Source organism: Lissotriton helveticus, chromosome 10, assembly GCF_964261635.1.
Source record: "Lissotriton helveticus chromosome 10, aLisHel1.1, whole genome shotgun sequence".
In the NCBI taxonomy this organism is placed as follows: domain Eukaryota; kingdom Metazoa; phylum Chordata; class Amphibia; order Caudata; family Salamandridae; genus Lissotriton; species Lissotriton helveticus.
The window spans coordinates 276,822,001-276,838,635 of NC_136071.1; the positions used below are offsets into that span (position 1 = coordinate 276,822,001).

The window sequence follows — 16,635 nt, forward strand, 5'->3', positions numbered from 1 at the left end:
GAGGGGAATCAGGCACTACATGCTCCAAGTCCTATATTAATTGTCATCCCCATAAGCTGGGCTGATAAAACTGACAATTAATTATAAAGAGCTATTTTTAACGTTTGAGACAAACCATTCCTTGACTGATGCCACAATTAACGTTTTAGATATTTTTAACAAGACTTTAAAATAAATACGAGCACTGGAAAGTAGATTGAATTGCATCAAGCGGTAAAAGCGATCCATCACTCCGTCCTGTGTACATTGGGGGCAGTAACCAAAGTTTGATTGTCCCCATAGCGCACTGCTCCCCAAGTTTTGCATTATCAAAACTAATATACCTCAGAACTGCTCATTTCATTTTGGGCTATTGGTAATGCTCCCAAGGCCAGGTAGAGTATATAGCCAAACCAGAACACACCAAAAACACATTCCACCCAGTCAGATTTAACCCTACTTTTTCCTGCGAGAATATCATATACAAAACAAGGTTAGTGAGATACCAGACTGTCAGTGACTGCATACTTTCACTGTTAAAACTGGTTACTAAGAGATATTGCAAGAGCAATTTGTGAATGGCCTCAAAGGTAATTGATACATAGCATCAAGGTGCTCTGATCGTGGATTTACCCCATCCGTAATTTCCAATTTAAACTACATCATTCTTACCTTTTGTGTACCTGTACTTGTGGTACTCTTTAATATTTCCAAACTGCATTCCAGGGAAAGCACTAAGTACATTGTGGTCTTTGCTTGTGACCAATCTCCAACCCATTGCTTCTACTCTGGGATCAGGTGTTAGAAACGTAGATGAATCAGGGGAGTTTTCTAAGACAGCAGACACCTTTTCATTGCCCTCACTTGGGAGGACAGCCCACAACGAGAGCTCAGGGCAGGGGAGAAAGTTGACTTTTCTCCTGATCTTGTACACTTTCAGGAGCTTCTGTATCGAGTCCAGTACTGAACTGTCACACTCCAGTAAGACATTCAGCTCCTCATCCTGTCTTTCACTGAGTCTGAAAAACAAAAAGCGCACATAAACCAGAAAGCAAGACTACAAAGAAATGAACATAACACGTTAGAAAGTTAATCAATTGCACGCTACCACCTAAAAAGATACCACAAAAAAGATTAGATCAACATCTTCCACCCCCAAATGAAATTCCAATAGAAGAGTCGTTTTTGAATGCTGATTCAATTTGTGCATAACTGAATTACTTGCACACTCAAGAACAACGATTATGAGGGTACAGATCTATAGTTTTCAGACCAGGTAAACACAGTGCTCACCAAGTTGACCTACTCCCAGGCCAGATCTATATAAAAACTAAAATGCATAGGGCCTTAATTAGAGTTTGGTGAGTGGGATACTCCATTATAAATGTGGCGGACACTCCATCCACTGTTTTACAAGTACATTATAGCCTACAACACTTGTAATTTATTTTTATTTTTAGAGTTTTATAGAGCGCGGACAAGACCCTTACGGGTATCAGAGCGCTTTACAGTACATGGGGATAAAAAGTAACATACCTCAAGGAAAGGTCAGAGAGGTGTACATAAGAACATAGTGAAAACATAGCACAAGACAATAGGAGATGACCTGATGTGTGAAGGTAAAACAGTGACAGGTAAGTAGGTCAAATAAAAATAACATCATTGAAAACGATAAAAGCAGAGCAATAAGGTCCCTGTTAGGAGCGCACATAACGACAAGGTAACGAAACTAGGTTGATTAGATAGACTAGTATGATACCATGTACAAGTGTTCATGCAGAATCTAAGGTCTGTGTTTAAAGAGAGTTTTGCCATTAGAATGCCTTTAACTTCCCGTTTGAAAGCTGCAGTGGAGGGGTTTAGCCTGGTTTCCGGGGGGGGGAAGGGCATTCCAAATCCTGGGTGCCATTCCAGAGAAGGAGCGTTTGTATGTTTTTTTCTTGTTGAATCGTTGTGGTTTCAACAAGAGGTTTTCAGGTTTTCCGCACTTCTTGTGAATCTTATCCCGCCGGATATTGTAAGTTTCTGTGTGAGATAGTTGGATGCCTTGTAGTGTATGGCTTTATGAGTCATGCATGCTATTTTCAGGTGAATTCTGGTTTCAAATGGTAGCCAGTTTAGAGATTTAAAGGCAGGGGAGATGTGGGCCCTTCTTTTTGAACCAGTGATGAGTCTCGCTGCCGCTTTAGTAGATGCTCTTAGGGGAGCTGTAGTAGTTGTGGGGAGACCGCACAGTGAGACACTTCCGTAGTCCAGCCGAGATAGAACTAGAGCTTGAACCGCCATCTTGAGGTCATTAGCCGGTAAGAAGGGTTTCAATTTCCTTAGTGTGTTGATCTGAAAATGTGCTCCCTTCGTTGCGTTACTAATGTGCTTCTGCATATTGAGGTTGCAGTCAAGTGTTATACCCAATGATTTCGCCGAGTCTACAATAGTTGGTTGGACGTTAAATGCGGTAAGGTGTTTGATCCAATCATGCATTATGGGGACTTTGGCAGGTGGGGCTATTAGGAGGAATTCTGTTTTTGAGGCATTCAATTTGAGGTGATTCTCAGCCAGCCACTTTTGGGTGGACTTAAGGGTAGTATTAAGCATGTTGATGTCTTCCAGAGTGTTGATCTTAAGGTAGAGTTGGGTATCATCAGCGTACATGTGGAATTGAATGTTGGACGCTTGCAGCAGATCGGTGAGTGGTTCCATGAATAAGTTAAAAAGTGTTGGTGATAGCGAGGATCCTTGTGGGACTCCTAGCGTGACTGGAACGGGTTTAGAGAAGGTGTTATTGATCTTGAATTTTTGGGTCCGGTTTTGCAGAAAGGAGGTAAACCAGTTAAGCACCGATCCAGATAGATTTGGTGAACCATAAAATAGGCCTATCAGGTTCTTGTGTTTAACTGTATCGAAGGCTGAAGAGAGGTCTAGAAGGATAAGGCATGAGCCGTTTTGATCCGGTATTTGAAGGGCATCATCAATGATGTGTGTCATGGCCGATTCCGTGCTGTGGTCTGCTCGGAAGCCGGATTGGTTTATGTTGAGAAGGTTGAAGCGAGCTATATGTTTTGTTAATTGGTGTTGGACACATTTTTCCAGGAGTTTGGCCAGCGTGGGAATATTGGAGATAGGACGGTAGTTGTTTAGGTCCGTAGGGTCAGCTGTGGGTTTCTTAAGGATGGGGGAGACCTGCCCCACCTCAAGGGAGTCAGGGAGGCAACCTTGTAAGAGAGAGCTGTTGATGATTTTGGTCCAGAGGGGGAGCAGCAATGGAGAGAGGTCTTTAACCGCATTTGCTGGTAGAGGGTCAGAGAGGGGATTGGCAGGCTTCAAGGTATTGAGTAACTTGCCTATAGCATCTTCCGAGTAGGTGTTAAAGGATGACCAATCTGCATCGTTTTTTTAAAACATACTTTGAGGGTGAGTGCAGTGCCGCATTTGAGGGTAGAGGGGAAGTTTTGGAGTGAGGACAAGAGTGAGAGATTAGATCATTGAGGAGATCTTTCTTGATGTTCTCAGTCTTAAGATTGAAAAAGGTAGAGAATTCTTTGCATGTGGGTTGAGGATGAGTAAGGACTTGTGGACGTTGAGGTCCATCCTTAGATTGGGTTTTGATTAATTCGAAGAGTTTTTTCGGTCGATTTCTTGCTTGGTTCAGTTGTTGACTGAAGAAGTCTGCTTTAGCGCGCCTTATCTTTCGGTAGTAGGCATTTCTCTTTCTTTTTAGGGACAAGAGGAGTTTGGCGGATGGGACCGATCTCCAGTTACGTTCAGCAGTTCTGAGAGAGCGTCTATCCTCATTAAGTGGACCATTGAACCAGGGTTTAAAATCTTTTGTGAGACCTCTCTTTAGTTGAAGGGGAGCAAATTCATTAATTATCGACGTCATAGAGTTAAGATAATGATTAGTGAGATCATGTACGTTGGATGCACCAACAGGTGGCAAGAGTAGATTGTGGCTGGAAATGGGTAACGAGTTTGGGTTGAGTTTTTTCCAGTCTCTTTTCCAAACTTTGGGATTTGTGGGCTGAGCCGCATTGAGTTTAACTGTTTCATTGATAAAGAAGGTGATGATGTGATAGTCTGACCAGTCACAGGGGAGGATCGACTCAAAGTGCGTGGAATCGCACTTGGAGATTATTAGGTCCAGAGTTGCGCCTTTGTTGTATGTAGGGCTGTTGCAAATTTGGTTAAGGTCTAGGGCGTTGAGGAAGTTTTTGAGACTGTTGACTACAGTATTGTTCAGGTCGTTCCAATGGAGGTTGAAATCACCCAGGAAAATGTGGGTGTTTTGTCTTCCAGTATATGTCGTGACTATGTCCATGAGGTGTTCTGTGAAGATGAGGTTGTCGCCAGGTGGGTGATAGATGGTGTGTAACGTACAGACAGGTTTGCCATTACTGATGATGTCCAGGCAAAAGTAATCGCAAAGAGGGAGTGCCGGGGATATGGTTCTATTTAAGGTGATGTTGCTGCGGTGGATGCATGCAATTCCTCCTCCTGTCTTGCCCTTCCTATCCAATCTGATAATGTCATAGTTAGGTGGAACTAGGATGTCAATGATAGGCGAGGAGGAATCTGTGAGCCATGTTTCAGTAAGAATTATCAGATCCAGGTCAGTAGAGATAATGAGGTCTGCTATGTCAGTTGCGTGCTTAGAAGCCGATCTGCAGTTTAGGAGCGTGCATTTAAGCCGGAGAGTGGCGGGGGAGCTAGTGTAGTCTTGCAAGAGTGGGATTTTACTAAGATTGTTGTTATTTATGCCTCTATAGTTGTGGGAGGGAGGCCTGTTGGGGTCGGAGCGGAGCGGTGGATGGGATATCCGTCATGTTTTGATGGAGTACCTTGTCCACAAATTCTAAAGCAGGCATTTAGTTCTTTAACCCCTTTGCTCAACTCTATTACACTGCATGGCTAGGGAACTAAATCTTAAAGAGGATCCCGACAATTCTTTTCAAGGTCCCCGTTTTCAACACAAACAGACATTAAACTAATAGTTTTCTGGGGGTGCACATACACCACAGCCTGGGACTCCCTTCTAGTTTTTACAATTCTTTTCCACCTTCAGAGTAAAAAGCTGTAACTTCTGCTCATCAACACCACTATCCTCACTCCTCTCTCAAGACACTCTTGCAAACAGTCTAAAGATGTCCTAACACATCTGAAGCGTAATTATATTTTTACTAGTGTCATTTATATGACACCGGCTAGTATTATATCTACACGTCACACCAGTTCTAGAGGATTCCTTTCATGGGTTTTAGTCTATGTGTTGGGGCCATGGTGTCCTTGCCCAGATGCATTTAAGTCCCTGTTGCTGCTTGTATTTCCACAAGTCCTTGTAGATCTCTACCAATGATCGATTTTCATAGGATTCTCCCTAATGACTTGTGAATTCCGTCGATCTACATAAAGCACTCCGATGCGCTTAGTTAGGCCTGGTAGTTGCCATAAAAAATTACTAAAGCAAATAAAATGAAAACAGATAAGCAAACTTTCAGACTGCCAACATAAAACAAGCATTTACAATGCAACGGTTTCGCCTTTGCCAGTTAGAGCTATTGGCATTGTAAATGACAATATTTTTATTTATGTGTTGGTTTTGAAAACAGATAAATAAATGGCATTGTCATTTACATTGCCAACAGCTTAATCTCTTGCAAATGTAAGACCTATTGTACCCTACTGGATTTCACTGAAGAAATTCAGAGTCTGGTCTGCAGGTGTCACGTGACAGATGCCCAATTGACAGCTGAGGGGGTTAAATCGTGCTGGGGTGGCACATTAAGGCAACGCTTGCTGAAAGCACTACACTACCCTACTGGAGTGTCAGTCTTTTTGGACATGGTCCACTCACTCATCTTGAAACAGGAAGCTCGCCACCAGTTCCACAAAAAATACCGTCATTAAATCTTTCCTTTTTAAGGGTTGGACATTTCAGTTGGCGTCTGCTCTCAGTCACGCTCGTCTTGTCGCCCATTGTCAATCACGCGCCTCTCTGTGCCTGGCTGTCAAGTGCCGGCGCCATCCTAGTGCGCATCTTCAGTCAGCCACGGTGTGCTAGCCAACCGAACTGCATTATGGGATGGCATGGTGGGTTAAAGAACCTGTTTTACAAACATGTGTCCGTGCTTGTGAGGAGGTAGTGCACCTGTTGAGGGAGAGTGTGTTTGCATATGTGCGTGCATGCATGTGTGTGTGTGAATAAACACTTCCAAGATTTAGTGGGACTAGAGTTTTTATCTACAAATCATTGTTTTCAGCTGTGTTCTAATGGAATCAAAGCAACACTACACCCCCCATAATGCATAGTGTGATCACATAAAAGTACAGAACTGGAAAGAGTGTCCATAATGACCAGCAAGACCCTAAGAAGGATGTGCTTCAGTCTCCAGTGCCACGGGCGAGTGGAAACACACACTGTGCTGGTGGAGAAGTAGAAGAAGTACAAGTGTCCATAGAAGAGAAGTAGAGGGGATGCACTCTCCATTCCCTATGCACTCTCCACTCCCTATGCACTCTCCACTCTCCACTCCGTATGCACTATCCACTCCCTATGCACTCTCCACTCCCTACGCACTCTCCACTCTCCACTCCCTACGCACTCTCCACTCTCCACTCCCTATGCACTCTCCACTCTCCACTCCCTATCCACTCTGCACTCCCTATGCACTCTCCACTCTGCACTCCCTATGCACTCTCCACTCTGCACTCCCTATGCACTCTCCATGCACTCTCCACTCCCTATGCACTCTCCACTCCCTATGCACTCTCCACTCTGCACTCCCTCTGCACTCTCCACTCCCTATGCACTCTCCACTCCCTATGCACTCTCCACTCCCTATGCACTCTCCACTCTCTATCCACTCTGCACTCCCTATGCACTCTCCACTCTGCACTCCCTACGCACTCTCCACTCTGCACTCCCTATGCACTCTCCATGCACTCTCCACTCCCTATGCACTCTCCACTCCCTATGCACTCTCCACTCTGCACTCCCTCTGCACTCTCCACTCCCTATGCACTCTCCACTCTCTATGCACTCTGCACTCCCTATGCACTCTGCACTCTGCACTCCCTATGCACTCTCCACTCTGCACTCTCTATGCACTCTGCACTCCCTATGTACTCTCCACTCTCCACTCCCTATGCACTCTGCACTCTCCACTCCCTATGCACTCTCCACTCTCTATCCACTCTGCACTCCCTATGCACTCTCCACTCTGCACTCCCTACGCACTCTCCACTCTTCACTCTCTATGCACTCTCCACTCCCTATGCACTCTCCACTCCCTATGCACTCTCCACTCCCTATGCACTCTCCACTCCCTATGCACTCTCCACTCCCTATGCACTCTCCACTCCCTATGCACTCTCCACTCCCTATGCACTCTCCACTCCCTATGCACTCTCCACTCCCTATGCACTCTCCACTCTGCACTCCCTATGCACTCTCCACTCCCTATGCACTCTCCACTCCCTATGCACTCTCCACTCCCTATGCACTCTGCACTCTCCACTCCCTATGCACTCTCCATGCACTCTGCACTCCCTATGCACTCTCCACTCTGCACTCTGCACTCCCTATGCACTCTCCACTCTGCACTCTCTATGCACTCTCCACTCCCTATGTACTCTCCACTCTCCACTCCCTATGCACTCTGCACTCTCCACTCCCTATGCACTCTCCACTCTCTATCCACTCTGCACTCCCTATGCACTCTCCACTCTGCACTCCCTACGCACTCTCCACTCTTCACTCTCTATGCACTCTCCACTCCCTATGCACTCTCCACTCCCTATGCACTCTCCACTCCCTATGCACTCTCCACTCCCTATGCACTCTCCACTCCCTATGCACTCTCCACTCCCTATGCACTCTCCACTCCCTATGCACTCTCCACTCCCTATGCACTCTCCACTCTCCACTCCCTATGCACTCTCCACTCTCCACTCCCTATGCACTCTCCACTCTCCACTCTGCACTCCCTATGCACTCTCCACTCCCTATGCACTCTCCACTCCCTATGCACTCTGCACTCTCCACTCCCTATGCACTCTCCACTCTCTATGCACTCTCCACTCCCTATGCACTCTCCACTCCCTATGCACTCTCCACTCCCTATGCACTCTCCACTCCCTATGCACTCTCCACTCCCTATGCACTCTCCACTCCCTATGCACTCTCCACTCCCTATGCACTCTCCACTCTCCACTCCCTATGCACTCTCCACTCTCCACTCCCTATGCACTCTCCACTCTCCACTCTGCACTCCCTATGCACTCTCCACTCCCTATGCACTCTCCACTCCCTATGCACTCTCCACTCTCTATGCACTCTCCACTCCCTATGTACTCTCCACTCTTCACTCCCTATGCACTCTGCACTCCCTATGCACTCTCCACTCCCTATGCACTCTCCACTCCCTATGCACTCTCCACTCTCTATGCACTCTCCACTCTCTATGCACTCTCCACTCCCTATGCACTCTCCACTCCCTATGCACTCTCCACTCCCTATGCACTCTCCACTCCCTATGCACTCTCCACTCCCTATGCACTCTCCACTCCCTATGCACTCTCCACTCCCTATGAACTCTCCACTCCCTATGAACTCTCCACTCCCTATGAACTCTCCACTCCCTATGCACTCTGCACTCTCCACTCCCTATGCACTCTCCACTCCCTATGCACTCTGCACTCTCCACTCCCTATGCACTCTCCACTCCCCACTCTGCACTCCCTATGCACTCTGCAGTCCCTATGCACTCACCACTCCCTATGCACTCTCCTCTCCCTATGCACTCGCCACTCCCTATGCACTCGCCACTCCCTATGCACTCGCCACTCCCTATGCACTCTGCACTCGCCACTCCCTATGCACTCTGCACTCGCCACTCCCTATGCACTCTGCACTCTCCACTCCCTATGCACTCTCCACTCCCTATGCACTCTCCACTCCCTATGCACTCTCCACTCCCTATGCACTCTCCACTCCCTATGCACTCTCCACTCTCTATGCACTCTCCACTCCCTATGCACTCTGCACTCTCCACTCCCTATGCACTCTCCATGCACTCTGCACTCCCTATGCACTCTCCACTCTGCACTCCCTATGCACTCTCCACTCTGCACTCTCTATGCACTCCCTATGTACTCTCCACTCTCCACTCCCTATGCACTCTGCACTCTCCACTCCCTATGCACTCTCCACTCCCTATGCACTCTGCACTCTCCACTCCCTATGCACTCTGCACTCTCCACTCCCTATGCACTCTCCACTCTGCACTCTCCATGCACTCTCCACTCTGCACTCTCCATGCACTCTCCACTCTCTATGCACTCTGCACTCCCTATGTACTCTCCACTCTTCACTCTCTATGCACTCTGCACTCCCTATGCACTCTCCACTCTCCACTCCCTATGCACTCTCCACTCTCCACTCCCTATGCACTCTCCACTCCCTATGCACTCTCCACTCCCTATGCACTCTCCACTCTCTATGCACTCTCCACTCCCTATGCACTCTCCACTCCCTATGCACTCTCCACTCTCCACTCCCTATGCACTCTCCACTCCCTATGCACTCTCCACTCCCTATGCACTCTGTTGGACAGGCCGCATGGTCGGGCTGCCCCCCTCCCCGCAATGGGACCGGGACCCTGGCTCTCCCTGCATCCCCAGCCAGAGTCCCCACACGACCAACCGAAGTACCCTGCAATCCCTCTACTACAAGACACCAGCTCCGGACCCAGCCGGCCCGGGTCACCATCCACACCACAACATCGACCCGGCCGCCATCTTGGGGCACTGCAGCACGAGGCCGCGTGGCCTCAGCTCGACCCTAACCTGGGCCCGGCCGGCCCCGACATCGAGGCACCAACCTCCCCCCAGGAAGCAGAGTGACCACTTGGCGGGTCAATGGGAGAAGGAATCGTCAACGGCTCTCCTCCGCCAGGTGTCGATCACCCCCGGCCGCCCTGAGTGCTGGCTCCACCCCCCTGCTGGGTGTCTGGACTCCCTCATCCCGGACCCCCCGGCCCCCCAGGCGCGAGGGTCCGGACATCAAAGGGGACCAGACCTATAACTGGGGCAGGGCCAGACCAGGACGGCAGTTGTATCCTGGAGTCGAGAGACCCGAGAAGAACTCATCCGTAACTGGCCTGCTGGCGCTGCCGCGGCCCTCTGCCTCGTGAAACCATCGTCTTGGCCTGCTGGCGCTGCCGCGGCCCTCTGCCTCGTGAAACCATCGTCTTGGCCTGCTGGCGCTGCCGCGGCCCTCTGCCTCGTGAAACCATCGTCTTGGCCTGCTGGCGCTGCCGCGGCCCTCTGCCTCGTGAAACCATCGACTTGGCCTGCTGGCGCTGCCGCGGCCCTCTGCTTTGTGAGACTATCATCTTGGCCTGCTGGCGCTGCCGCGGCCCGATCCCCAGACACTCCAGCTCGAGGATTGTGAGCTCGCCTCTTACCCCCACCGGTACCGATCCGGTACCAAGACTGTCCCGCTACCCCCTTTCCCTACAGAGACTAGAAGTGAGAGGACCCCCGGGTCCGAGACCTCCTGTATCGCTTATAACCTTGCCTTACGAACCTTATATAAAGCTTTGAACTCGACTTGGTGTGGTGCCTGTTTGTGGGGAGGGAGGTAACTTGTCTGTACGATCCCCGGAGACGGTCCCCTTCGGGGATCTCTCCCTCAGTGTCCGGCCGACCCTCAGGGTCCCCGTCTAACATTGGTGGCCAGCGACGGGATCCGAACCTACGCATAATCGTACAGAAAGTTACCCGACCCACGACACACGACCACCATGACAACAGAGAGCGGAACAACGGAGAAATTCCAGATGGAAAAATTGGAAGACTACAACCACCGAGAACTGAAGCAATATTGCATGGAACTTGGTCTCCCAACCACGGGTCTGAGTACGAAGGAAGACTTCAAACGAGCCCTAGAAGCCTGGGCAGAAACGGGTACGGCCGTACCCCGAACACAAACATCCGAAACAAGCCCCGCACCAGCTAAAGAAGGAGCGGGTCTCTCCCTGGAAGAGATCCGAGAAAGAGAAAAAACCAGACTCCACGAAATAGAACTAGCCCGACTTCGCTTGGATGGAGAACTCAAGCTGGCAGAACAAAAAATAACCCTGGAACACTTACGGCTCAGGGAAGAGCGAGAAGACAAGCAAAGACAGAGAGAGCTAGAGGAAAAGAAAATAGAGTACGAACATGAGCGCAATCTCAAAGCACTGGAGATCCAGAAACAGAATAAAGACCTCGGGCTCCCCGAACGACCGACCCCGTCGGCCTCGACCGAACCCAAGGTTCACATCCCCAAAGATGTCATCCGGGAATACCACAAGAACGATGATATACAGCAGTGGTTTAAAGCCTATGAGGTGGCAATGACCTCCCACCGGATTCCCCGAAGCGATTGGGGAGCCGGATTATGGGGGAGGTTTGTCAACGAAGGGCGGGACGCCCTGCTGCAACTCCCGGACCAACTGATGACCTCCTACGACCACATGAAGGCCGCCCTCCTCACTCGATACGGGCTCACCCCTGAGATGTACCGCCAACGGTTCCGCGACTGCAAACGGATTCCGGGTACCACTTGGGTGGAGTACGTGAACTTTTTTAGCCGAGCCTTCGAGGGGTGGATCAAGGGCAACAAAGTCACCACCTACGAACAACTCTTTGACCTGATCGTATGGGAACACCTGTCGAACAACTGCTTCGTAGAGCTCCGGCAACACCTCCTGGACAGTAAGCTAACCGACCCTCGACAACTCGCCGTCGAAGCCGACCGGTGGGAAAGCACCCGAGTTGGCCGGAACGCACCCAGCGAATTATCCAGACCGTATCGCCCCCGAGGGGGAGGAGGAAGTCAGGGTCGGGGTAGAGACCCCGGCCCCTCGTCACCCCCCAGAAACCCCTCGACCCCGGTTGGCCGAGGAAGCCCTGCCGTCCGGGCCGGTTTCCGGGCCAACATTACGTGCCACAAGTGCCAGCGACCCGGCCACTACGCCAGCGATCCCAACTGCCCAAAGAATCCGAACACTACCCCCCGCCAAGTTGCAGCGGCGGCCCTAGGGGAAGAACTAATCCCGGAAGACCAAGAAGAGTACGAGACCGACCCCTCGGAATGGGCACCCGCCGCCATGGCACTGGTCTGCTTAGGGGAGAGAGACATGATTCCGCGGGCCCCCCTTCCCGCCAATACACAGAAGTACGGACAATGGGTCAACATTAATGGCCGCCGGGCGGAAGCCCTCCGCGACACCGGGGCCAGTGTAACGGCGGTCCGACGCCACCTCGTCACTCCAGACCAAATCTTGCCGAACATTCTTTGCCCTGTCCGGTCAGCCGACAACTCTGAAAGCCTATGCCATATGGCCTGCGTCCCCTTCGAGTGGGGAGGAGTAACAGGGATGTTAAAAGTAACTGTCCGCGATGATGCCCCCGTGGACTGCCTCCTAGGAAACGACCTTGAAAGCTCTCCCTGGGCAGCTGTCGAACGGAGGGAGCACCTGGGGATGCTCGGCCTCCCCGAATGGGTCTGCGTCACGACCCGGTCCATGACCGCCCGCGCGGTCCCCAGCCCAGAAGAGCCCGAGTGGCCAGAACCTCCTCCCGCGCTCATCCCAGAGGAGGCCGCCCCAGGAGCCAGTCCATTGACCCAAACCGAAGAAGGATCCGACCAGCTTCGGGACGTCCCTGACCTGGCACAATGGCGGCAGGAGGGAGGCCCCACGCAGGAACAATTCCGGGCCGAACAGAAAACCTGCCCCTCTCTCGAAGGACTCCGGCAGCAAGCCCTGGCCCAGAGCACCGGGGATACCTCAGGGGCCCACTGGATCTACTGGGACCAAGACCTGCTCTACAGCGAGCAGAAAATTGCCGAACTAGGGGCCAGTCGGGTGCTGGTGGTACCCCTTCGCTTCCGAGACTTCCTCCTGAACTTAGCCCACGATGTCCCCCTTGCCGGACACCTGGGGCAGGATAAAACCTACGACCGCCTGGTGACCCATTTTTTCTGGCCCCACATGCGGAAGGATGTCACCAACCACTGCAAGGCCTGCCCCACCTGCCAGGCCAGCGGAAAAAGTGGCCGAAAAATCAAAGCACCGTTACAACCCTTTCCTGTCGTCACCACCCCGTTTGAACGGGTGGGAATAGACATTGTGGGGCCCCTCGACCCTCGAACAGCCCAAGGACACCGGTTCATCCTGGTCCTGGTAGACCACGCCACCCGCTATCCCGAAGCCATCCCTCTTCGGACGGTGACGGCCCCCGTGGTGGGCCGGGCCCTGATGGGGATCTTCTCCCGGGTGGGGTTCCCCCGGGAGGTCGTCAGTGACAGGGGCACGAACTTTATCTCCAGATATATGAGGTCCCTCTGGCAACAATGCGGGGTCACATACAAATTCACGACCCCCTATCACCCGCAAGGAAACGGACTGGTCGAGAGATTCAACCGCACCCTCAAGGGGATGATTATGGGTCTAGAAGAACCCCTTCGACGCCAGTGGGACGTGCTACTCCCGTGCCTCCTGTTTGCCTATCGGGAGGTCCCGCAGAAGTCCCTCGGCTTCAGCCCATTTGAACTCCTGTACGGGCACCCCGTCCGGGGCCCCCTCAGCCTAGTCAAGGAAGGTTGGGAGCAGCCTCCCCAGAAAACTCCCCCGGACATCTACAGGTACCTCCTGGCTCTCCGCAACCAGACCCGGCGGTTCCGAGACACCGCCAAAACCAACCTCGAGGCCAGTCAGGAGGACATGAAGAGGTGGTACGATCAGCACGCGTCCTCCATTGAGTTCGAACCGGGACAACAGGTCTGGGTGATGTCCCCGGTTGAACCATGTGCACTCCAAGACCGATGGTCCGGGCCCTTCAAGGTAATCGAACGCAAAGGGCCCGTCACCTATTTAATCGACATGGAGACTGCCCGGAACCCCCTACGGGTCCTCCATGCCAACAGACTAAAACCCCATTTTGTGCGATCCGAGCTCAGCCTCCTGATGGCTACCGATAATGGGACAGAAGAAGACTCCGAACCCCTTCCGGACTTACTGAGGGCCTTCGAGCAGGACGGCTCAGTGGAAGGGGTCCAGCTCTCCGAGGCCCTGTCCCCGGAGCAACGCCAAGACTGCCAAAGGCTCCTGAGACAGTTCGCCTCCCTGTTCTCCCTCACCCCCGGAGTCACCCCCTGGTGCCTCCACGATGTGGACACCGGGGACAGCCCTCCTATTCGGCACCGGGCGTACCGCGTACCAGACCGGGTACGAGCCTGCATCCAGACCGAGGTGTCCAAAATGCTGACCCTAGGAGTGATCGAACCCTCAGACAGCCCCTGGGCAAGCCCAGTCGTCCTGGTTCCCAAGGCAGCTGCCCCAGGCGTTGCCCCTGAGCTCCGGTTCTGCGTGGACTATCGTGGGCTGAATGCAGTTACCCGGACCGACGCTCATCCCATCCCCCGGGCCGACGAGTTAATTGACCGGATGGGGGCCGCCCGCTACCTGAGCATCTTCGACCTGACAGCGGGCTACTGGCAGATCGGCCTCACCCCTCGGGCCCAAGAACGATCCGCCTTCTCTACCCCAGACGGGCACTACCACTTTAAAGTCATGCCCTTCGGCATGAAAAACGCCCCGGCAACGTTCCAACGGCTGGTAAACCAGGTACTGGCGGGCCTGGAAGACTTCAGCGCCGCCTACCTGGACGACATTGCTGTGTACAGCCACCAGTGGATCGACCACCTCCGCCACCTGCGGGAGGTTCTACACGCCCTCCGGCAAGCCGGGCTCACCATCAAGGCCAGCAAGTGCCAGGTTGGCCAAGGGTCCGTGACCTACCTGGGACACCAAGTGGGAAGCGGGCTGGTGGCCCCCCTCCAACTCAAGATTGCTGCCATCCAGGCCTGGCAGCCCCCTACGACCCAAACGGAGGTCCGGGCCTTCCTGGGGCTCACCGGATACTACCGGCGGTTCGTGAAGGACTATGGCAGCATCGTGGGGCCCCTCACAGAGCTCACCTCCAAGAAGAGCCCCAAAACAGTCAACTGGACCCCGGACTGCCAATCGGCCTTCGAGAGACTAAAGACCGCCATGTGCACGGCCCCCGTGCTCCAGGCTCCCGACTACAGCCGGGAATTCATTGTGCAGACGGACGCCTCCGATCATGGTGTGGGGGCCGTCCTCTCCCAACTCAACGCCGAAGGGGTCGACCATCCGGTGGTCTTCATCAGCCGACGCCTCTTGCCCCGAGAACAGCGCTGGAGCACCATTGAGAGAGAGGCCTTCGCCGTAGTCTGGGCACTCAAGAAGCTCCGGCCATACCTCTTCGGCACCCACTTTCGGGTGCAAACAGACCACCGACCCCTGCAATGGCTGATGCAAATGCGGGGGGAGAACCCGAAGCTGTTGCGCTGGTCCATCTCCCTGCAGGGGATGGACTTCACGGTGGAACATCGTCCAGGTCAGGACCACGCCAACGCCGACGGCCTGTCACGCTTTTTCCGCCTCAGCGAGGAGAGTCCCCCGGAAGATGGCTGACTCTCCCCGCCTTCAGCTGGGGGGGACGCATGTTGGACAGGCCGCATGGTCGGGCTGCCCCCCTCCCCGCAATGGGACCGGGACCCTGGCTCTCCCTGCATCCCCAGCCAGAGTCCCCACACGACCAACCGAAGTACCCTGTAATCCCTCTACTACAAGACACCAGCTCCGGACCCAGCCGGCCCGGGTCACCATCCACACCACAACATCGACCCGGCCGCCATCTTGGGGCACTGCAGCACGAGGCCGCGTGGCCTCAGCTCGACCCTAACCTGGGCCCGGCCGGCCCCGACATCGAGGCACCAACCTCCCCCCAGGAAGCAGAGTGACCACTTGGCGGGTCAATGGGAGAAGGAATCGTCAACGGCTCTCCTCCGCCAGGTGTCGATCACCCCCGGCCGCCCTGAGTGCTGGCTCCACCCCCCTGCTGGGTGTCTGGACTCCCTCATCCCGGACCCCCCGGCCCCCCAGGCGCGAGGGTCCGGACATCAAAGGGGACCAGACCTATAACTGGGGCAGGGCCAGACCAGGACGGCAGTTGTATCCTGGAGTCGAGAGACCCGAGAAGAACTCATCCGTAACTGGCCTGCTGGCGCTGCCGCGGCCCTCTGCCTCGTGAAACCATCGTCTTGGGCTGCTGGCGCTGCCGCGGCCCTCTGCCTCGTGAAACCATCGTCTTGGCCTGCTGGCGCTGCCGCGGCCCTCTGCCTCGTGAAACCATCGTCTTGGCCTGCTGGCGCTGCCGCGGCCCTCTGCCTCGTGAAACCATCGTCTTGGCCTGCTGGCGCTGCCGCGGCCCTCTGCCTCGTGAAACCATCGACTTGGCCTGCTGGCGCTGCCGCGGCCCTCTGCTTTGTGAGACTATCATCTTGGCCTGCTGGCGCTGCCGCGGCCCGATCCCCAGACACTCCAGCTCGAGGATTGTGAGCTCGCCTCTTACCCCCACCGGTACCGATCCGGTACCAAGACTGTCCCGCTACCCCCTTTCCCTACAGAGACTAGAAGTGAGAGGACCCCCGGGTCCGAGACCTCCTGTATCGCTTATAACCTTGCCTTACGAACCTTATATAAAGCTTTGAACTCGACTTGGTGTGGTGCCTGTTTGTGGGGAGGG

At 53.3% G+C, this 16,635-nt stretch overlaps 1 protein-coding gene across 1 annotated transcript in view; it reads right to left on the minus strand.

The window, feature by feature from the left end:
- Window positions 1–16,635, minus strand: part of IBA57 (iron-sulfur cluster assembly factor IBA57) — a 170,912-nt gene that overhangs the window by 13,231 nt on the left and 141,046 nt on the right. Inside the window, exon 5 of the mRNA XM_078662710.1 lies at window positions 652–998. Coding sequence (XP_078518836.1) covers window positions 652–998 — 347 coding nt within the window. The remainder of the gene's footprint in view (window positions 1–651; window positions 999–16,635) is intronic.